At 49.0% G+C, this 16359-nt stretch overlaps 7 protein-coding genes across 7 annotated transcripts; 5 read left to right on the top strand and 2 right to left on the bottom strand.

Annotated features, from left to right (window-relative positions):
* Positions 1 to 251: 251 nt before the first annotated feature.
* Positions 252 to 1217, top strand: GAR1_2 (H/ACA snoRNP pseudouridylase subunit; the record flags this gene model as incomplete). Its single annotated transcript, XM_064900165.1, has 1 exon — positions 252 to 1217. The coding sequence occupies one exon, from the start codon at positions 252 to 254 to the stop codon at positions 1215 to 1217; it is 966 nt and encodes a 321-aa protein (XP_064753477.1).
* A 1198-nt stretch (positions 1218 to 2415) lies between these two features.
* Positions 2416 to 3652, top strand: LTR64_005826 (uncharacterized protein; the record flags this gene model as incomplete). The annotated part of the gene is made up of 2 exons (XM_064900164.1): positions 2416 to 2493; positions 2720 to 3652. 2 exons carry the CDS (start codon positions 2416 to 2418, stop codon positions 3650 to 3652), a joined length of 1011 nt encoding a protein of 336 aa, XP_064753476.1.
* A 2507-nt stretch (positions 3653 to 6159) lies between these two features.
* Positions 6160 to 9039, top strand: LTR64_005825 (uncharacterized protein; the record flags this gene model as incomplete). The annotated part of the gene is made up of 1 exon (XM_064900163.1): positions 6160 to 9039. The coding sequence occupies one exon, from the start codon at positions 6160 to 6162 to the stop codon at positions 9037 to 9039; it is 2880 nt and encodes a 959-aa protein (XP_064753475.1).
* Positions 9040 to 9710: 671 nt separating this feature from the next.
* LTR64_005824 (uncharacterized protein) lies at positions 9711 to 10526 on the bottom strand (the record flags this gene model as incomplete). Its single annotated transcript, XM_064900162.1, has 1 exon — positions 9711 to 10526. The coding sequence occupies one exon, from the start codon at positions 10524 to 10526 to the stop codon at positions 9711 to 9713; it is 816 nt and encodes a 271-aa protein (XP_064753474.1).
* Positions 10527 to 11367: 841 nt separating this feature from the next.
* cbp4 (Assembly factor cbp4) lies at positions 11368 to 11718 on the bottom strand (the record flags this gene model as incomplete). Its single annotated transcript, XM_064900161.1, has 1 exon — positions 11368 to 11718. The coding sequence occupies one exon, from the start codon at positions 11716 to 11718 to the stop codon at positions 11368 to 11370; it is 351 nt and encodes a 116-aa protein (XP_064753473.1).
* An 877-nt stretch (positions 11719 to 12595) lies between these two features.
* On the top strand, positions 12596 to 13369 carry LTR64_005822 (uncharacterized protein; the record flags this gene model as incomplete). Its single annotated transcript, XM_064900160.1, has 1 exon — positions 12596 to 13369. One exon carries the CDS (start codon positions 12596 to 12598, stop codon positions 13367 to 13369), a length of 774 nt encoding a protein of 257 aa, XP_064753472.1.
* Positions 13370 to 13817: 448 nt separating this feature from the next.
* Positions 13818 to 15989, top strand: NHX1 (monovalent cation:H+ antiporter, CPA1 (nhx1); the record flags this gene model as incomplete). The annotated part of the gene is made up of 1 exon (XM_064900159.1): positions 13818 to 15989. One exon carries the CDS (start codon positions 13818 to 13820, stop codon positions 15987 to 15989), a length of 2172 nt encoding a protein of 723 aa, XP_064753471.1.
* Between the last annotated feature and the right edge of the window lie 370 nt (positions 15990 to 16359).

The following is a 16359-nucleotide window of genomic DNA, read 5'->3' as shown; positions in this document are numbered from 1 at the left end:
TTCGCTGAAATGCGAATGTGAATGTAAATGTAAGTGGAATACAGCTAGCATGCCACGGAAAAGGTACGAGGGTGGGAGTTGGAGACATTCAACGTTCAAAAGATAGTGAAGAAGGAGCGAACACCGACGTAATCCCCCACAGCTTTTGGAAACTGCCTGTGATAGTATTTAGGAACTCATTCAAATCCTGCTGTAAATTTGATGTACAGCTGAAATATACACTACCAACCATTTCACCACTATTCACGAAGATGGGATCTACTCAAAGAGAAAACCTGGCTGACACGGTTTTCACCTTGAACACAGGCGCAAAGATTCCCGCGCTTGGTTTGGGAACATGGCAATCTGCTCCAGGGGAAGTCAGTGCAGCAGTTGCACACGCGATCAAGACGGGTTACAGACATATTGATTGTGCATGGTGCTATGGAAACGAGGACGAAGTCGGCCAGGGAATCAAAGAGGGCCTTGAAGCCACAGGGCTTAAGAGGAGCGACCTCTTTATTACGACCAAGCTGTGGTGCACATACCACACTCGGGTAGAAGAGAATCTGGATTTAAGCCTGAAGTCTCTCGGTCTCGAGTATGTCGATTTGTACCTCATGCATTGGCCAGTTGCCATGAATCCAAACGGCAACGACCCAAAATTCCCAAAGAAGCCTGATGGATCAAGAGACCTGGACCTGGAGCGGAAGCCAGCTGCCACTTACAAAGAGATGGAGAAACTGCTGCAAACTGGCAAAGTCAAGGCTATCGGTGTTTCGAATTTCAGCAAAAAATTCCTCGAGCAGCTCTTGTCGGTAGTCGACGTGGTTCCCGCCGCGAATCAAATCGAGAACCACCCCCTACTTCCACAACAAGAAATTGTCGATTTCTGCACGGAAAAAGGCATCATTGTGGAGGCATACTCACCACTTGGCAGCACAGGTAGTCCACTGTTGAAAAACGAGAGTGTAACTAAGGTAGCCGAGGAGACAGGTGTCAGCCCGGGGACTGCTCTGCTCAGCTACCACGTCGCAAGAGGCGTGCTTGCTCTACCGAAATCTGTCACACCAGCAAGAATTGAGCAAAACTTCAACGTTGTCAAACTGACTTCTGAGCAGCTATCAGCACTTGAGAGCGTCTCCAAGGCTGGCACGCAGCGCATTGTATATCCGCAGTTCGGCATCAATTTTGGCTTCCCTGACAAGGACTACGGTGCTCCTCACTCTGCTGCTTGAGCGACAATTATTTGACGGACATTCTCAAGGACAGAATGCGATGTATGTATTCTAGGCGTTAGTAGTAGCCGAGATTGGACTGAGAACCTAGCGGACGAAAAGCTTGTAGAACCATCTTTCGCGCACAAATTCAGACATACTGCTGTTTGCTCTATCTGGTAGTCTCGGCCTGCATCTTCTGGTTGGTTTGGCTTGGCTGTAAATCGTGGTTCTAGACAGTCACTCCTTCTCGAACGATACCCTGAGGCTGATAGTGGGATAAAACATCCCTTGTCTGGCAACACGTCCACCTGCTGTTCGTTATATCACCTGACATACGGCTTCTGGTGGTACTTGATCCAGGTATTTTTCACTAACCATCGACACGAACGGCTCTATTCCCGTTGATCGGCATTGAAGCTCCACGATGCCGAACTTGGGACTTTCTCTTCCTTCCTCGTCTTCTGAAAGCGGCAATTGTCACCGACTCCATTGACCTGTATTATGGTTCTCCTCTCAAGGTTGCTTTCGAATCATTCTTCTTTGCAACATACATGCGTTCGTAAGAAGAAAATCACCCCGATGATTGGCTCGAGGTGCCGCGTTTGTCGGAGCCGGCTTCCCTGATTACTGACAGGAACAACTCCAGGATGGTCATCGAATCGCGTTCTTTGTCCTCTGTTACACGGCATTCTACTGAAATCACGCGAGATCATGCACGCGCACTTGCTCATTCCGCATAAAGTACAGAGCCTGCCTCATTGCCGAAATGTGATCTATCACATTCTGTAATGCTTCTTTGCATATACACGAACCTGAACACTGCAGTTGCGCTCTGTGCCCGGCATGAAACTTAATGGCTCTATGCAGTAGGTCGCCGCGACACCGGTGCTCGGCTCAAAGTCTGTCTTATGGATTCGAAGTTCTCCATCAGAGTCGCAAAACAAGGTTCTTCCAGAAACGTGGCCAATCGATCTGAGAGATATCGAATCACGAGTGGCTATACCTGGCCAAGAGCGGGCCGACTACTGAAGTTACGCCTTCGAGTGTCGAGATATGGTGCTGTAAATGGCAGTTATCCAGCGAGAAGAAAAGTTCAGCAGCGGAGCGGGCATAGAAGGAACTGGATGTCTTGCATGTAAACTTACCTTCTATGTACAGGTGAGAGCAGCAAGTCAGCATGTGCGATGATGTGTCCTGGGTCCAAAAGACGTGCGCAATGGAGTCTCGAGGAAAATCGACACTCGCACCAAGAGCTTCGGATGCAGTGGTCTGGATTCAGTATGAGCGACAACTGGTAAGTGCCTTTCGAGGTATATCAAGCTGCTATTGTACTCTTTCGAGAAGTGTATTTTTCCATCATTGCACTTTGAAACCTGTAATATCTTGTCATCATACGAGTATTAACCAATCTGATATCCTCGGTATTCAACTTACTTTCGATTCTAAAACACAGACGCAGATTCGTTCCACGTTCACCAGATTATCATATTACTATGGCACCTGCGGCTATTGCTGTTCAGGAACCAGTCCAGACTTTCCGCACAGACCGAGATGGACTCGCACTGGAGGAGATGGTTGATGAAATCGAGCACATCAATGTCTTGAAAGACCAAGCGAAAAGGGACCTCGAGAGATCTATGGGAGAGGCCTCTGTCTTCGACCAAGAAAAGGACAAGACCAAATTCAGACAATACGAGGAAGCCAACGACCGAGTCAAGAACTTCTACAAGGAGCAACATACAAAGCACACCGTCGCCTATAACCTCCGAGCTCGCAACAACTTCTACAGCAAGACTCGAGCTGAGATGACCATCTGGGAAGCCATTGAAAAGCTCAACACTCTTATCGACGAGTCAGACCCCGACACAGAACTTAGCCAGATAGAACATCTACTTCAGTCGGCCGAGGCCATCCGTCGTGACGGCAAACCAAGATGGATGCAGCTCACCGGCCTCATCCATGACCTTGGCAAACTCCTCTTCTTCTTCGACGCTGACGGTCAGTGGGACGTGGTAGGAGATACCTTCCCGGTCGGCTGTGCCTTCGACGACCGCATCATCTATGGCAACAAATCTTTCGCCGAGAACCGCGACTACGATGACCCAATCTACAGCACAGAGTACGGCATCTACACTCCTGGTTGCGGCCTCGACAAGGTCATGCTCAGCTGGGGTCACGACGAGTACCTCTACCACGTCGCAAAAGAGCAGAGCACTCTGCCCAAGGAGGCTCTGGCCATGATCAGGTTCCACTCTTTCTACCCGTGGCATAGCGCTGGTGCTTACAAGTGGATGATGGGTCCCGGTGACGAGGAACAGCTCGCTGCAGTGAAGGCTTTCAATCCATATGATCTGTACAGCAAGTCGGATGAGAAGCCAAAGGTTGAGGACCTGAAGGACTACTACCTTGAGTTGATTGATGAGTACTTCCCAAAGAAGGTCATTCGATGGTAGACCTTTACAGATCAGGGAAGTGTTGATGTGCATGAGTGGCGTTTCGGTTGAGCAACTGCATCTTTTTAGTTAGTTGACGTGATTTTCTGGTGCCGATTCGTTCCACGAAGAGCTCGAGTACGAGTCGGCGATGAATATTTGAAATTTTAGTAGCATATTACGGAAGCCATAATCTTCATCGACATCTTGTTTGCTGTCTTAAGTTTTACCTCATACTATTCACTCCCGGCGTCTTCATACATTATTGCTAGACCCTGAGATCTTAATTTACTTTCACGGTACCTATCGTCCAACCACGGCAAACTCGTCTTTCAGCTATTCCCCGACAATGGTTACACAACATATGTGGCCAGCTCGAAGCGAGCGCCTGACGTGTCCATCCTCGGACATCCCTCGTACGCTACCCTCGGACATTTTACTGTATATCTGCTGCACTTCGATGTCGCGTTTGCATAATGGTAATTTCGGTTAGTATTTAGTAATGCATTGTACTTGTGTCACTGCTAGGGGACATTTTTTGTCGTAGCGAACTCGTCTCGAGGTGTGATTGTTGTAGGTATAGGGTCTCTGCACCGAATGATCGTACCTTCGCTACGAATTGGCTGTTGGCTTCGACAATTGGTGTAATATGTTATGGCTATGATTAGACAGATGAGCTTTGTGTATTCTCACCGTCACTCATTCAGAAGGACAAGATACTAGTAGTATGGGCTTCGGAGCGGGTCATTTGTGCCCGAACCAATTCGGTGCATTTATTCCGAAAGAGGGAATGTTACGGCGAACATTGTGAGACTCTATTCTGAGAAGGCAAAGTACTGAGGCTCGAACAGGAGACAATGCAGCGTTTGTTGTTGGCCATTTTGCACATATGCACGTCGAGGCGTGTGTGATTTTTGTGCAAACTCTTGTACTCGACTCTCTCCGAGATGTGATCACCTCATATCGAGCAATCAACAGCTGATTCAGGGAGGCAGCACTCGCCTCATGCTACAGTCATTTAGACCGAGTATCATGCGTGTCTCGGCTCATGGGCAGGCAAGCCACTGATACAATCCTACCTCATTCCATATTCGGCGTCATCTAGTGTCCAGGGAGGTGCTCAAGCGCGTGTTATATCCCAAGGCCAGTCTCTTACTCAAGACGATGGGAGGCTTTGAGGATAGATCGAACGTGGTTATCTAGCAAGCCTTAGTATGAGATCTGGCAATGCATGGAAAAGCTTACCACCTCGTCATTCAGGCCTGAGATGTCAAATGTCTGTCGGAGTATAACTTGCACACCCCTACGAGTTCGTATGAATTCGTTGAAGTGTAACCCTGTGACTAAGTTAATCCTATACTCGACACCGGAATATATCACCAGCAAGACGGTAGGCAGGAATCGTCCTTTGCAACTCAATGTCACAGATTGTGTACAGTAATCTGCCACTCAAGGCAGCAATATCTCCAGCAAGGAATAAAAATCGCAGCTTGCTTACAGTAATGCCAGAAGGCGACCATGGAATTTACCATGGCCTCATCATGACTCGTTGTGTGAAGAATATGGTTCAAAAGGATTGACTGTAAGTCCACTGATAAAGCAAGAAAGATCTTCTCCTTGGGAATGATTTCGATAATGTCCAAGCTAGGCAATCGCTGACAATAGATTGTACCCATCGTGGCAAGTGATCCTAAGCTTCCAAGAACAAGAGTGGAGATTTTGTGCAGAAATGGTTTGTACTTAGGCATAATCGAATGCTGCTCGTCGTGTCTCGTGGTCGATGCATCCAGGAGACCAGTAAACTTCTCCTCGAGCAGGTGCACTGCCACATCATGCATAGAACGACATGCCAATATCGGGCCTGAATCAATGCGTACTGATGCCGCAAACGTATATATGGGAACACGATTGAAGGCCGGCACGTTTTTGGTCTCGAGATGCCATGGCTGGTATAAATGGCTCAGAATCTCTCTCTGGATCTCTAACGGCAGATTGTTGAATGAGACAGGCATATTGTCGTGTCCCATCCGTATAAAGCCTGTGTGGACTGTGGTTACTACCAATCAAGCTTTCAGATATTTACCTTGAAGCACCAGGTGCCAGACATGTACATGAGATTAAGATCAGAACTTCTTGCACCAGCATTTCCAGTTCAGGCTTCCTCAATAGGGTATATTACGTTCAAGGAAAGAGATTGGTGTCGTATATTCGCGTCTCGTCCCTACTTAACGGACCAGGACACTCGTCATCGTTGTTCATTAGCGATATGTATTGTCTCCTACCACTCGTAAGCTAGTACGATTAGGAATAGTAGCAGATGGTAGACAACCTTTAAGTCAGCACCTTCCCAGTGATACCAGTTCCCGAAACGGCTAGCGGAGACCTAAAATGCTTATTGCATTACTGGTCTTCCTGACGCCCCCTAAATTCTTGATAAACATGCAATTGAAGACTGCTTGAATGGTAGAAGGTGCGAATGCTCCGACCCGAACACTTCTCTTGTCGTAACGTAGCAGTACAGCGACAGCATGCGGTGGCATGGCATCTTCTCAGTTGCGCTCTCCGTGATTCCAGTACAGTCATTGTTTGTCGACGAAGCGTACAACATCGATTTCCACCATGCACTTCTGGGCATTCCTCAACCCCACTCTACCTTCTTCCACAAGCCTGATGCTTCATCCAACGCAGCTCTTCTTTACTCCTTGTCGGACAAGGCAGTCTTAGGTGCTCTCAACCCAAGAGATGGGTCTCTAGTCTGGCGTCAATCTCTTGCAAGCCAGCCAACAGTTAATGCCACGACTTCCTTCCTGGTTGCTGGGGAGGGAGACGGAAAAGTGACAACTGCGGTGGGTAAAGAGGTTGCTACTTGGGATGCGTCCGATGGAAAACTCGTGTGGAAGTACACTGCGAGGGGAGAGGTCAAAGCCGTCGATCTTCAAGCCGTTCCTGTCCTTGGAAGCAGTACGGATGGTGCGGTTCAAGACGTGATCCTGTTGACTCAGCCGTTGCAAGAAGGAGGGAGCTATGTCGTCTCTCGTATTGGCGGTGATGGGTCGGGTGAAAGATGGCGTCATGAAGATGTTGACACAAAGCTCGACGCTCAAGTTGGTATTGCAACCTCTCTGAAGCATCTTTTCTACATTACAAAATCCGCAGGGTTACTATCTGGTCAAAGAACCAAAGTTGTGGTCTTCGACATTATTACTGGAAAACAACTCAAGGAGTATTCACCTGCCCTTGATTCTGAAACTGTAGCTGTCGATGGTCGGCTTGCGTCTGCTTCGGGATCTGAAGCTCCATTGTTGATCACTTCCGAGACGCCATACAAGACCATAAAGTTCAACTTGCTTGGAAACAACAAAGTCTCGACAATAACGCTTGACGACAAAGGTGAGGATATTGTCTCTGTTAGTGCGCACAGCGCACTAGGCACAACTGCAGAGTCACATTTTCTTCTGCACGTGAGGACTGCAACCAAAAATTGGGCAGAAGTATACCATATGAACACCGCAACTGGAGATTTCAAACGGGCTTATTCTCTACCTGCTATCAAAGATGCAAGCGCTTTCGCCGCAAGCAACAATGGAAAGAATGTCTTCTTTAGTCGAGCTACGAGCACCGAAGTCTCTGTCTATTCTTCCCAGTCCCACGGACATCTTGGAAGATGGCCTAGAAATGTCCTGGCCGGATCTCGCACCTCATCTACCGACCCCATATATGCGATAGCGGAAGTAGCAATACGCGACAACACAAATACAGCAGTCAGAACTGCAATTATCTCACCCGAGGGTAGTCTCTATCTTGTGAGGAATGGCGACACACAATGGGTACGCGCAGAGATGTTGGCATATGCTGAGCTGGCTGCTTGGTTTGACTATGCGCAAGTCACTCCTTTGGCTCAAGAATTGAGTGCTGAGGTATCAGTCGATCCTGCTACTGCTTATATCAATCGGGTGTATCGACATGCGAAAGAGCTTATGCACCTGCCCAATTATCTTGTCAAGCTTGCTCAAGGAGCTTTCGGTCCGGCCGAAGACAAGCCGTCAGTGCGAGAAGATTTGCTTGGTTCTCGATCGCTCATCCTTGCAACGAGCCGCAAACAGATTGTGTCGCTGAGCGGGATATCAGGCGCAATCCAATGGTATGCGGATCTACCTAGTGCCATATCTGATGGTGCTGCTGTACGTTCCCTAGCAATATCAGAAGGCCGTGTCACTATATACACGTCAGATGGCTCTGTTTCTGTCCTTAATGCCACTACTGGCGGAGTCATCGAGACGAAGACAGGTACAATTCCGGCAGCTCGAATCATTGAACTGCCTGGAACACCGGCCTCAACGCTTCTCAAAGTCAACGAAGAAGGTATACCTCAAGTTGCGGTCGATTTAGCCCCATCTGTGCCTCTTGAAGGGAACGTAGTTATGACCCAAGATCAGACTGGAAATATGGTGGGCTGGACTGTCGGTACTACAGTCAGGAAGACCTGGACCTTCACACCCACGCCAGGGAAGATCGTCGCGGTAACAACCCGACCTGAACAAGATCCAATTGCTTCTATCGGAAAGGTACTAGGCGACCGCTCAGTCCTCTACAAATATTTCACACCGAACATGGCTGTTTTGACCACTATGTCTAACGAAATACTTACCATGTATCTCATCGACGCAGTAACAGGAGCGGTTCTTCACACCTCCTCCCATGCCGGCGTCCTCGACTCATTCCCTATCTCAGCAGTCCTCTCTGAGAATTGGTATGCATACACCTTCACTTCTTCTAACCCCGAAACCAATGCGTTATCCACGCAGCTTATCATATCTGAGCTGTACGAATCAGATGTGCCGAATGATCGCGGTCAACTTTCTGCTCAAACGAACTATTCCTCTTTCGGTCCTGACGGGAACGTCAAGCCACACGTCGTCAGTGCTGCCTTCACACTTGCTGAGCCCATGTCTCACCTCACCGTCACTCAAACAGCTCAAGGTATAACCAGTCGGTCGCTGCTAGCATACCTGCCTGGTTCACACGCTATGATAGCAATCCCTCGTCACGTTCTGGATGCTCGTCGACCAATAGATCGAGATCCCACCTCTTCGGAAGCAGAAGAAGGACTCTTCCGCTATACTCCAGAATTGAGTCTCGACCCAAAGACATTCCTCTCTCATGCTCGTGATGTCGTTGGCATCAGCCATATTTCCGCTGTGCCAACATTGCTTGAGAGCACATCAACCGTCTTCGGTTTCGGACATGATATCTTCGGCACTCAAGTGGCGCCAAGTCAAACTTTTGATGTGCTGGGCAAGAACTTCAGCAAATTCCAGCTCTTGGCCACGGTCGTGGCTCTATATCTGGGCGTGCTAGCCTTGAGACCTCTTGTTCGAAGGAACGTCGTCAAACGTGGCTGGCTATGAAAGAGCCACATGCTGATCGCTCAAAGAAGAGTCTTAACAGTTGGCAGGAGTTACGCCGCGCACGCCTATCTAAAAGAAGTACTCTTGGACTTCCAAGGAATGCGACAGTTCTTGTCGGCGCAGGATAGGCTGCAGGTCAATGATTCGCAAGAATCATCAAGGCTGAAGCATTGGTGAAAGCTCGTACTGACCCTGACATCCACGGCAAGCTCGAATCTGGCGCGATGGTGACTCCTCGGACTTGACGGACCTAACATCCGTACTTCACTCAATCCTGTCGTGCGAGCCCAAGAGCTCGTTCTTCGATGACAATCCACTACGTCACATAGCGGCACGAACCACGTTCCCACCTGAGATCAGTAGGTCTCGCTTCACTGAGAACGTATCGTCGAACGACCATCATGATGAGACCTGTTTCCGCAATAGATTGGCCCGAAACAGTTACCTTGCTATGGCGGTATGAGTATATCTTTCAGGCCACCACAAACACAGGACGACCCTGATGTCTGAGTTGTTCGAGTAGTTGGCCATCAGCTGTTCACGGACAAGCACAGCGGGGAAAGAAAAACAAAAACAGAAGACTGTACGGCTTAGCAAGAGTTGTGTCATGTATATTTGACCTCGAATACTAATACATAACATTCGGAAGTTTCTTCGCCTTCTAGGTTCGTCTAGACCTTCGCAGCATATTGCTTGCTCAAATAATTATAACTAATTCCACCTGTCCTGCCTGTATTAGCATTAGGTCCAAGCCCCAACCATTCCTTCATCTCCTCACTAAGGTCCTTCTGTATGTCCTGCGGAAGCTTTGCCGTCCAATTTACCTGCTGCCGGAGGAAAGGCGCAGTATAATACCCAAAGAGCAACGCACGATCCTCATCCGCCGTAATATTTGAACCACTCGTATGCCACACCCTCCCATCCATCAAAATCACATCGCCAGCTTTAGCTTCAAACGGCACCAGCAACTCATTCGCGTTCCTCGGGACCTCTGACTGATAGACATACTTATTCGAGCCAGGAATATACAGCGTCGCACCGTTATCTCTATGAACATCCGTAAGACACCAAATCGCATTGATAGCCCACACTTCCTTCCACGGATCCGGAACCACAATACTCTGATCAGAGTGTAGAGCCATAGACTGTGAGCCTGGCCTCGCGATGTTCGCGGTGAAATTGCTGATCAGGAAATTTTCGCCGAGGACGAATTTGATGTATTCTATGATTGTTGGGTGGGCGATTAGGTCGCGGAAGATCTTTTCGTGCTCGAGGAGGTAGAAGACGCGGACGTTGGAGGGGTTTGGGTCGAGGTGTGGGAGGTGGACTTTGTCGCCTCGGGCTTCGGATTGGGTTTTTGCGGCCCAGAGGTGGGTGAGGACGGTCGCGGATTGTTCTTTGGTTAGGACGGATGGGATAAGTGCCCAGCCTTGTTGGGCTAGGTGGTGTTTGATTGAGGTTGTGGATGGTGTAGATGCATCGCTCATAGTGAGTAGTGACTGTGATAGCGTGAGTGGAGTTTTGATTAGACTTATCGGAGGTATGGTCCTGCTGGCAATGTTAGTTGTATCTGCCTTTTGGAAGTTTGTCAATTAACAGAGTTAAGAAACTATATCGTTAAATATTGCATTACCGAGGTACGCTATTCCCACGTGTGGAAGCTCGGGATGTCTCACCAACAGGGATACTGATGAGGAGTAAGTAAGTAATGTGCCTGACAAGAATGGGTTGAGCTATTTGATCACCAACGTGAATCTTCATGTCAGAGGACTAGCTAACTCGGTAGACTCCTGCACGAAGTCTGGCTCACTTCTTCGGCAGCGTCACCTCCCTATCTTTCGATCAATCGATTCGACGTCAATCACGATCCTGCAGATTCGATCCTTTGACCTGCCCCTTTCTTCGTGCTCGGCGCACAAATAAAACGGTCCTTTTTGATCATATGCATTCGTACTCTCGCCGCGCAGGAATCGTGAGGGCTGCCTCGACCATTCGCGCTACGTACCTCAACGGCTTGTGGCCCCTATCATACAGAGTGGTATAGTCAGAAACGTCCTGGAGGGTGTGCAGCTGTTGATGGGAATGAGTTTATTGGATAGCCATATCTTTCTCAATGTTGCATGCACATTACCCTTGTCGTAGCCTTGCTCGACACGGTATCGACATCCACAGCTCACTCTTTGTCCCTATGCTGATGCTGACCAGACGATAACTCCTCGAAGCTAGGCCCATAGTGAGCAAGAGCTTGCCTACTTATTCCACGAAGAGGCAATTCACTCAGGACTTGTCACAACTCTGTGGCCTGATCTGTAACTTTTCATCGACAAACTACCTCCCAGCAGCAAAGTCAGCCTTCATCTCTCTTGCTCTTTGATCCTTTTCAATACGTTCTTGCCTCTCTCTATGTAAGATGTCGTCACGCAGCTTCTGACGGGCATCGGCCTCCGCCTCCCAGATCGGCTTATCACTCTTCGAGTACTCGATCATCTTTTGCGCAAAGTCCTTGTAATTCTTCTCTCGCTCTCCACGTAGTTCGAGGTTGCGTTTTTGCAGCTCAGGATTGAAGCGCTTGAAGAGCTCGCCTTCAGAAGGAGTGACATAGTACATTATTGCTGGGCCGCCGATCGAAAATCCGAGGAAGACGGCAGCCATTTTGGTATACATGCCACCACGAGACATGATGGGCGCGTTGTGTCTATTGGGCTTGGAGGATTGTGGTGGTGGCCGGATCGAGGACGGACTGGTTTTATGACTCGCGGACTCTCGTTGCGGTTGTTCTAATCCTGGTTACCACGTACTGCTTGGATTTGTTGATGTTCAGTGCTGGAATAGGTAATTTCGACTTCTCGAGGTGTTTGTCGCAACGATGAGTGGTTGCCAGCTGTGCTCGTACTTCTCAAGAATGATTGTATCATCGACGCTTCCGTAAAAGGGCAAGTTCATATTTTGCCGAAATACACTAGTGACGAAGTGGTTTAGCGATCCAGATTGTTAACGCTCTCCAATACCACGCGTAATGGAGAGATCGTACGCGTATACAGTAGGATGTGAATGTAGCTACCTTCATCATAGTCTGTCCTGTAACCTTATCAGATATTAGCACATAGTATCGACGCGGCCACAAAGCGCTGTACCATGTTGTCAAGTCCCACGCTTATAGGCTCAAGGTTGCAAGACTAGCAAGCACGTACTCATGAATCTCCACATTTTGTGCGTGGAGAGGACGCACCATGCCCTTCTCGACATGTAAAGCATGGCTCATTCGAAGTGACCTCAATTTACGAGTCACACGCTACTTGTTATAACGCGCCTTTTGACAATGTGGATTACTACTTATACGAACTTGCGGCTCAGGTCGAGCTTGAATTCGGGAGGAGGTGCGAGTAACACGATTTGCTGCTTATGAGACCAGGGAAGAGACATAAGGCCAGTCTTTAGAGCTCTATTACCCTCTTAATAAAATTCAGAGGTTGCATCTGCCGCTGTGTCGAACATCTACGGTATCGCAATTGAGGTCAGCTGACATTAAAACACTGGAAGCATAGTCCACTCCAACATGTCCTCACGAAATCTCAACAGCCTCGCAGTCAAGCTCAAAGAGCTCCACGTATCAGGGAATCCCCTTCTGCTCGCTAACGTCTGGGATGCATCCTCTGCTCAAGCTATAGCTTCGCATACAGCTACCATGGCGGTTGCGACCGCCTCATATGCAATCGCATCGACACAAGGGATCGAGGACAATGACATGACGGCTAAGCAGAATTTGACAGGAGTTCGAAACGTGGTCGCCGGTCTTCGAAAAGCTGGCAAAGCTGATTCAATACCACTCAGTGCTGACTTGCAAGATGGGTATGATGGTCCAGGTGAAACAATCAAGCAGGCGATTGCTCTCGGCGTGGTGGGCTGCAATCTCGAGGATGTAGACAACACGAATCATACTCTGCGGAGCATAGACGATGCCTCAAACAGAATCTCGACAGTTCTACGGGCTGCGGAAGATGCTGGTGTCCCTGATTTTGTAGTTAATGCGAGGACTGATGTGCTTGGATATGGTGGTAACATCAAAGACGTGATTGAGAGAGGAAAGGCATATCTCGAAAGAGGCGCCACGACGGTGTTTGTATGGGGCGTGGGCAAGTGGGATATAAAGGAGGAGGAAGTGGAGGAGATGGTTGCAGCCTTTCATGGTAACCTAGCTGTGCAACCTGGAAGCATTGGCATTAAGAGATTGACTGAGCTGGGTGTGAGTAGGATCAGTGTAGGGCCTGCACTCTGGCGAAAGAGCAACAGTGTCCTGGTGGAAGAGGCGCAGACGATGGGGCTTTTCTAAGAGATGTTGAGCTAAACGCAGTGGTTAGAGCTCAGCTAGTATTGCCTCCAATGTGACTATCGTTGTAAAGCCAACAACATAGTCGAAACGTTTTGTGATGCACGGTCAGCTTCCAAACTCAAAACTATATATGAGACTTATTATTGAAATCCATGATTGATGAAGTGAATGCGTGCATCTCCCGAAAAGGGGCAGTGATACAGAAAGGACATCTGTTGCAAGGCTGAAAGTGCATCTACAAGGCTATTGCGGAGTTGCGAGTCGATATTGCAGCACAGTACGGGAGATGTCTTTTCTCGTGCGCTGGGTGATCAAGTAAACTACACCACTCCAAACACCTCCCACTCTTCGCATGCAGCACCCAGGTCTCTCTCGTGAGACTCTGGCACCAATGCATCCCCACCACTCTGGAAGATATCATCGCTGAACGTCCAACTCGTCCTCGAACATGTCCCAATTCTACGCCGGAGCCTTCGAGATCCTACGTCGAGCAGTTGACGATGATGGAGATTCCGACGACCCTGCAGACGCAGGCGACAAGGAGTTCTTTACATCATGGGCGCTCTTCATTGTGATCATGCTGCTGATCTCAGCCTTGTTCACGAGTTACCTCCTGCAACAGAAGAAGATCCAGGCAGTACACGAAACAGTCGTCTCCATATTTGCTGGCATGGTAGTGGGCTTGATCATACGGGTGTCTCCTGGTCGATCGATACAAGACAGTGTCAGTTTCGACTACCAGTTCTTCTTCAACTTGCTCCTTCCTCCTATCATCTTAGCTTCTGGCTATGAACTGCACCAGGGCAACTTCTTCAGGAACATAGGCACAATCCTGACCTTCGCCTTCTTCGGAACATTCATATCAGCCGTGTCATTGGCCATTATACTGTGGCTTTGGACTAGAATACCGCTCGATGGCTTGAGCATTACCTTCGTCGAGGCCCTGTCCGTAGGCGCGACTCTCTCTGCGACCGATCCTGTCACAATTCTGGCCATATTCAACCTCTACAAAGTCGAGCCTAAGTTGTACACCGTCATCTTCGGCGAGTCGATCCTCAACGATGCTATTGCCATTGTTCTCTTCGAGACGGCACAGAGATACAAAGAAGGAGCTGCTGCAGGCAATTTGACTATACTGAGCTTGTTCGAGGCTGTGGGCTTCTTCTTGCTGGTCTTCTCTATCAGTGTCCTCGTTGGTATCTGTATAGGAGTCGGAACAGCCATCATTCTGAAGTATACACTGGTCAGGAGATATCCCAAGCTCGAGGCCTGCATAGTGCTTTTGATTGCCTATGCCAGCTACTTCTTCTCCAACGGTGTCAAAATGTCCGGCATTGTCTCTTTGCTTTTCTGCGGCATCACTTTGAAGCACTACGCTTACTACAATATGTCTAGGAGGACACAACTTACCACAAAATTCATCTTTCAAATCACAGCACAACTGTCCGAAAACTTCATCTTCATTTACCTTGGTCTGACTCTATTTACTGAGACTGACCTTGTCTACAAGCCGCTGTTCATCCTCGTAACAGTTGTTGGTATCTGCGCTGCTCGGTGGCTGTCCGTCTTTCCACTTTCAAAAGTGATCAACTACATCATACGTGTTCGAGCCCGCAGGCGTGGCGTCGAGGTTGCCGAAGAACTTCCCTGGCGTTATCAGGCTATGCTTTTCTGGGCTGGTCTTCGAGGTGCTGTAGGTGTGGCTCTAGCAGCTGGCCTGTCAGGCGAGAATGGCGCCGCACTACGAGCCACAGTCCTTGTCGTGGTCGTGCTAACAGTCATCATCTTCGGCGGCACAACAGCACGAATGCTAGAAATCCTCGGCATCAAGACCGGCGTCATCGAAGAAATAGATTCAGACGACGAATTCGACATCGAAACCACAAACCAAGGAACATACTACAAACGAGGCGGCCAAGCATTCGGCCACACCCCCAAAGGCTCAGCCAACATCGGCCTAGACTACTTCGGCGAAACAGACAACAAGCCAGCGAATGGCCACACTCGCCCCTCTCGTCCACGCCAACAAGACCGCGGTTACAGCAGCAGCAACCGCCACTCACCCTCCTCCCGTGAACGCGCCAAGATGGCCCGTAAGAACAGCCAAAAACTCCAACGCGACCGCGATGACCTAGAACAGCGAAACCTTCTATCCGGGCCCCTCATCCGCTCAACCACAGGCTCCGACGACGAAGACGACTACGACCCCGGCGCAGATCTCGACCTCCCTCCCGCCGCCCCACGACGCCAACAACAACCATCCCCCCTCTACTCATCACGAACCAACCAATCCCACTCCAACCTCGCCGTCTCAGCCCCGGAAATAATGGTCAACGACGAGGACATCACCGCACAGAGTTCTCCAGCCAGTAACATGAACCGCCTCGTCGCACCCATACATCAAAGTGTACCGACCTCGTCAGCAGCGGGTATCGGAGGTGGCGTATCTGGGATTAAGGATCTTCTCAGGGGGGCCGCGAGGGGAGATGTTGATAGTGTGGCGTGGTTGAGGCAGCTGGATGAGAATTTCATTAAGCCGACGCTTCTGCTGGATCAGGGACAGGGACAGGCGCACGGGCATGGACATGGACATAAAGGTGGGGGAGGGTCACCGGTTTGATTAGGAGTGGAACCAGCGGGAAGCGGCGTATATGGGGTGGGGCGATTATCTGTGGAATCTAGATATGTACTCGGACGTTTTTGTCCTTGAGGCGAAATACTACCACTTTCCGGTTCTACTTTCTTTTATCCAAGGTATAAACTGCTGTTTGGGCTTACTTGTACAGAAACACAATATAATCTACTACGTCGATGCAAGAACGTTATCTGATAAAATATTTTTGAATTGAATCAATCACCACGTTACTGATTGTTTCAGCTATAGTTCCGACAATTGGTCTTTGAGCTGTACCTCAAGACAATTATGATCTACCTCAACAAAACAGCTTATCCGACAACTCAACACATATCGTAGACATATAACAACAACA

Source organism: Lithohypha guttulata (assembly GCF_036872675.1).
Source record: "Lithohypha guttulata strain CCFEE 5908 chromosome Unknown scaffold_4, whole genome shotgun sequence".
NCBI lineage: Eukaryota > Fungi > Ascomycota > Eurotiomycetes > Chaetothyriales > Trichomeriaceae > Lithohypha > Lithohypha guttulata.
The sequence above is the reverse complement of the archived record's forward strand: the minus strand, read 5'-3'. Positions and strand labels throughout refer to the sequence as shown.